This window comes from Sylvia atricapilla, chromosome 8, assembly GCF_009819655.1.
Source record: "Sylvia atricapilla isolate bSylAtr1 chromosome 8, bSylAtr1.pri, whole genome shotgun sequence".
Classification (NCBI taxonomy): Eukaryota; Metazoa; Chordata; class Aves; order Passeriformes; family Sylviidae; genus Sylvia; species Sylvia atricapilla.
In genome coordinates this window covers 13,320,107-13,325,992 of record NC_089147.1, presented here as the reverse complement: position 1 = coordinate 13,325,992, position 5,886 = coordinate 13,320,107, and the positions used below count along the sequence as shown (strand labels likewise).

The window sequence follows — 5,886 nt, the reverse complement described above, 5'->3', positions numbered from 1 at the left end:
TCTGAGGAGTCACGGCCCTTGGTTTGGTTAATTCTGGCCACGAGCTTTTGCTCAAGTTCCCCTCTCTCTCAGTCATCACATGTCCACTACTGCTCCTGCCAGGCAGGAGCCACCAGCATCCCCTGCCAGCTCCCTACAGGGTATGAAGGCACTGGGTGTGAAGCAGAAAGGGGCAAGGATTGAGACCAAAATGCAGTTGCCCAGGCCGGGCATTGCCCTGCAGAGCACATGGAGAGCCAGGGATGGAGTGTGTGACCCATCCAACACTCCCCAGCCAGACCAACGCTGCATCCACACCCACCACGACCTGGATTTGTGCCAGCACAGGCAGGGCAAGCCTGGCCCTGAGGAGGGTTGGCATGGCAGCCCTGGCTGGGGGCCAGCCCTGGGCACCGGCAGGGAGCCCAGCAAGCAGCTCTTGACTGCTGAAGCTCTGAGACACTCTCGGATTTCCCCACGGCAGCCTCAGCCTGAGTGTGGCCCAGTTCCACCAGCTCATTTGTGTGCAAAACAGGAAGGGGATCAGGATGGATAAAAACGGGCCAGCTTCTCTGAAAGCATGTTTTACACCCAAAAAAAGCAAATTGAAAGCCAATGGCACACTTCTGTCCCTGGTGCCTCCTGAACACCCTCCGACTCTGCTGGCACAGCCCAGGAGGATTCTGGAATGCTGTTAGATGGAAAGAGAAGCTGGGGCATCAATGGCTTTTGCATTTCTCTGACTGAGAAGGGGTTTTCTGCCAGAAAGGACAGGCACTCCAGCAGACAGGGCAGCAGTGCCCCATCAAGCTCTGGTGCAGGGGGCCAGAACCGGCCCAGCCTCACCGTCTGCAGGAATCTTGCTCTGCTGCCAATTCCAGACAAATCCCTTTTATTCGCTTGTTCAGGTTTCAGTGCCGTAATTGTGTCATCTGAGCCAGCTCTCAAGAGAAAAAGGAAGAAAAGAAAAGAAAAAACATGTGAAGGAGAGTAGCACGGGACCCAAGCTGCCAGCCTTATTGCATCCTGCCTGCTCCAGCCTGAGGTCTGGCCAATTCCTTCCTCACAGGGTCTGGCTCCCTGCTGCAGCTCTGGACCTCCCTGGAGCTGGGACTGAGTAACTGGGAGTGGTTTGGTCCATATGGAGGTTTTGAGCACCAGAAGTCCTGCAAGTGTTGCTGCTTCGGGGGCAAAGCACCCCTTGAATGTGAGCTCAGCCCCAGAATGCCCATAGGAAGGGTTCTGCCAGATCTCTCTGGGCAGTGAGCAGCACAGTGCAGCTCTGAGCTTCCTTTCTGTGCTCCCCGCAAATGAAAGTTTGCTCTAAATCACCAGCTGTGGGAGGTAGGTGAGATTGTGGGATTTTTTTTTTTTTTAAATATAATGTTTCCAGTGGAAACTGGAGCATCCCTTTACTTCACCAACTAAGCACAGAGCTGCTCCACACTTGACAGGGCTGTGGTCACCTGGGTGGAGACCCCAGTATCACAGAACTTAGTACTCCAAGATGAAAATGGGCAGCAGTAGGATGGAATATAGACACATGGGACTGATTTGAGCCCATGCATCACCACTGCAGGAGATTGTCTTCTGGGCATCCCCATTCCCAGGTGGGGTGGGAAGGGCAAGACCCACACCAGGACCAGCTGTGAGCAATGGGATGGGCAGGAGGCCTCCTCAACTCAAGCACCCACAATGGACAAGGTAGCATCCACAGTGTTTGCACCCTTCCTCACCCCCATAATCATCCTTGTGGATGCAGGACAGTCAGCTGGCCTTGGCTTTGACCTATATATATATTTTAAATAACATCAACTGAAATGACAAAGGAAAGCATGAAGTCAGTCAAAGGCATGGAAGGGAAAACATGAAGTCAGTGAAAAAAAGGCCAAAGTGTTTCTGACCACAAGGGTGGTTCAGCTGGAGACACGAAAGCACTGAAAGCCACAAGTGCCTGGTTTCCTCAAATCACTACTTTTCCGGCTAAAAACAAAACAGAAGAGAAGGGTGTTTTGGCAGCAGGTTCCTCAGGTTGTGGGGAGAAGCTGGGATGTCTCTGTGCTTGCAGGACACAAAGCAGACAGGCTTGACACACTGTTATCACAGTCAGGTCCCAGCTCTCTGCTCCAGCTCCCCCAAAAATTATTCATACAAGACATAATGCCCCTGCCCTGGCCTCACTCTCCCAAAGGGGTTGTCTCTATCCCCAGCACCAAGTCCTTATCACACACAACACAGCTGCCCCCACAGTGTCCAACTTGCCATTGTGTCTCCACTCAGTGCCAGAGGACAGATCCACCCTGCTCCAGGCAGAGCTGCCCCTGGTCCCAGTCCTCGCCAACCAGCCAGCATCCCATCCCCAGCACCCCAAAAGGATGTGTCACCCCGTCCCCCACCCAAAAAATCCCCTGTGCCAGGATTGTTCAGAGAAGGAGTTTTTGCTGGAGAGTGCTTGCTCCAGAGAGGTCCCCAAGCCTCAGGGAGGGGTTGCTGTGGGCAAGGTGATCTCTGCAGCTGGACATGCCATCTCTGGGCTAGTAGTAGTCCTCCTCACTCTCCCCGTAGTCCTCAGGTGTCATGCGGGGCGTCAGCAGGGAGAAGTCTGTCACATTGAGTTGGTCTGAAAGAGCAGCATGGGGACAATGTGACATTGCCACCCTGCTGTGCCTGTCCCCTTCCCCACCAGGACTAAAGCCAAACCACGCACAGCAGCTTTTTGGGGCATTGCCAGCACAGCCCTATGCTCCAGCAACTCCTGCCATGCTGGTGCACTGTGCCCAAACATCCCTTCCCACGTCCCCAAGAGAGCATGGGGATGAGGACACGGTGCTCACCTGGTGTGAAGACGGTCAGGCTGGCCAGGGCCACCACCTCCCCGACCCTGTTCCTGGCGAAGCAGCAGTACGTGCCCTCATCCGTCACCCGCACACCCTGGATCTGCAGCCAGCCTGTCACTTCGTATTTCTGGGGGCCGCCTCTGAACTGCAAAATGGGGGGATTTCTGTCAGCACTTGTAGCAGAAGAAAGGGAGGGTCTGTGCCAGAGAGCCCCGGGTCCCCTGTTTCAGCAGGCAGTGAAGTCCCAGGATTGCTCTGGCAGCAACCATGCCATTTTCTGTTTATCCCCAGGAATAAATAAGCTTTTCCTGACCCAGCTGGGCTGCAGCTGTGTTTGCAGGCTGTTATTATGGTGTGGTGGCCAGGGGTGGAGGACAGTAGAATTTCCTCCAACCAGGCAGGATAGTCCTGCTTGGGGTGAAGATCCTCGGTCAGACCCTGAAACAAGTTGTGGGGAGGCTTGAAGAACAGAAAGATGGAAGAGGGCCATGGTGCCCAGTTCCACCTGCTCCTCTGGCTCCCTCCATCCATTCCACCACAATTTCCTCCCCATTGGTGCCTGCTTGAGGTGCATGGCCCCTTTGCCTCTACCCACACAATGTAATAGCTAGGTACACCCAGCTGGGTGCTATATTTGGGGCTGGTGGCAGGCAGGATGTTGACCCTGGGCCTGCCAGCTCTTGGAGGAAAGCCCTGCTCATGGGAAAAAAGAGCAGGAACTGCCTGAACATGCTGGTAGGACCAGGGGACAACCCAGGCTGTAAGGCACTCAGGAAGTCCTCTTTCCAGCCCTGCCAGTGGGACTGCAAGTGAAGGCAGCACACACAGCAAACTAAAGGCAAGCAAGTGGGAAAGTCCCTGCTGCAGGACTCTATGACTAAGTTCAAAAATTACTAGAGGAAATCACAGGAGAGAGCTATGCTGATGGCTCCTACCATCAAGACACCAGCCCTGGCTGAGTCAGTCCTCCAGTCACTCCTCATCCCCTGGTAGCCAGGCTTGGCCATTCCCAGAGTACGACCACTCTCAGGTATGGCTGTCCATGAATCTGAGAAGCACTGGCTCACCCTGGGGTCATCTTCAATGCCCTAGGCACACTGCTCACCTGGACAGAGATGTGGGGATCATCTCCAGGCAGCAGCATCTCTGTGCCATCCTTCCTCCACTCAATGGATGCCATGGGGTAGGCGAAGACCTCGCAGCCGAAGATGACATCCTGCCCAGTGATGTTCCATGTGTCATAGGGAGGAGAGGTGATCTGAGGCTCTGGAGAGAGGGGTACAGGAGAGCAGGGTGGGCTCGGGAGAGGTCCTACCTACCCTTGGCAGATCCCATGGCTCTCCTGGGCTGGTCTCTGGAGCAGGAGCGTTTGGTTCACACAGAGATGCTGGGACCCTTCCCACATCTGTCTCTTCTTCTTCCCAAGGCAAACCCTCACCTTTCCCAAGGACATGGCCCCTCCTCACAGCTGGGACTGGGAGCTCCCTCCTCAGCCCCCCGAGTCCATGGAGGGTTGCCATCCCTGCTGGCCTCAGTTTCCCTGCCTGTGCAATGATGCTCAAGTGACACACGCAGCAGGGAGAGTGCAACGACAGCAATGTTACAGAGCAAAGCTCTCCTGAGTGATCAGAGTATGCTCCTCCTGTGGGAGAAAGGCCAAGGGGCACTCATCCAGCCTGAGGCTGAGGATGGATGAGGTAGTTATGCTTCCAGTCAGATGAGGCCTCTGCTCTGACACAGGGCTCATGCCAGCAATGAAGGGAGTCAGCAGATCCCCACCTCCTGGATAGAGCCAAGAGCTCCAGGTTCCATATCCTTTCTCTGGAGGGATAGAGTGAGGACCACTCTTCTTACCCACACCTGCTCCATGATCTGACCCATAACATGAGCCAGAGTTCAGAGTTCAACCTCCAAATATACCTGGGGAAACGCTCAAGGACATGATGATCTACAGAAAATAAAATCAACCCTGACATGCCTCAGGCTGCAGTGACAGCACTGGGTGACCTGTGCCGGACTGGGCAGGATGAGGCAAGGCCTTCCTGCTAGACTGTCCCCTCTCAGCCCCCACCTGAGTTTTAAATGGGAGATGGAAATCACACAGCCAAGCCAATCCAGCCCTGGTTTCTATTTGCAGGAGGCAGGCACATTTCTCGGGAGCAACAGGCCAGTGTGAACCCAGCCCTGCCGCCAAGAATTCACTAACAATTCCCTGGAACTTCCCCATCTGCTCCAGCAGGATTTGCTGCTTCCCATAAACTCCACTCCCTCTTGGCAAAGCTGCTCCCAGATTTCTCCAAGCACTGGATCTGCAAGGGGCTCCCCCACAGCAGCAGTGCAGGGGGACTAGTGGTAGCCTGACACTGCATGGAGCAGTCCCCACTGCAGTCTTGTGCCTGTGGTTTTGCTGCCAGGTGAAACAGTTAAGCCAGACCCACTTGCTTATCTCTTCCCATAGCTCCAGGGCCACTACCTGATTCGCAGGGACCTTCGTGGGCCACAGTGAGGTTGGCATCGGGCTGGGCATGGGCAGCCTCCAGGAACCTGCAGATCTGGGCGTAGGTTTTGCCATCGGAGCCGCAGAGGGCCAGCTGGGAGAGGCAGGCACACTGGGGCTCGGGCACCTCTCCGTGACGCAAGTCGCCGGCATCCAAACGGCACTCCAGGTGCTCCCCACACTTGCCATAGAAGTGGTTGGTGTTGTCCAGGTCACAGATCTGTCCCTCCAGGTTGGCACATTCCCAGCAGCAGTCACAGGCATCCCGCACTGTGCCAGCCAGGCACCCGCGTGGCATCGGGCACTCCTCTGGCTGGCACTCAGTGCAGCCCTCCCCTTCCTCCAGCAGCCGCTGCCAGCCCCGCTGGAGGTAGTCAGAGGTGCTGGGAAAAGCCTGGCCCAGCTGGAGCAAAGCCCAGTGAAAGGAGAGCAAGGAAAGCACCAGGCAAGAGATGCTGAGGGGCTTGGCTTCAGACATCCTCACAGCGGCTCTTCTATCCCAATCCACTGTCACTTGGATGGGGATTTCTGGCACTCCTCTGGTCTCCCTGTCTAGATCTGAGGAGCCATCCT

General features: G+C 55.5%; 1 protein-coding gene across 1 annotated transcript; it reads right to left on the bottom strand.

Annotated features, from left to right (window-relative positions):
- Positions 1 to 1,341: 1,341 nt before the first annotated feature.
- On the bottom strand, positions 1,342 to 5,886 carry KAZALD1 (Kazal type serine peptidase inhibitor domain 1). The gene is made up of 4 exons (XM_066324477.1): positions 5,290 to 5,886; positions 3,922 to 4,082; positions 2,814 to 2,961; positions 1,342 to 2,599 (listed from the first exon to the last, which is right to left on the bottom strand). Exons 1-4 carry the CDS (start codon positions 5,789 to 5,791, stop codon positions 2,514 to 2,516), a joined length of 897 nt encoding a protein of 298 aa, XP_066180574.1. The 5' UTR covers positions 5,792 to 5,886; the 3' UTR covers positions 1,342 to 2,513.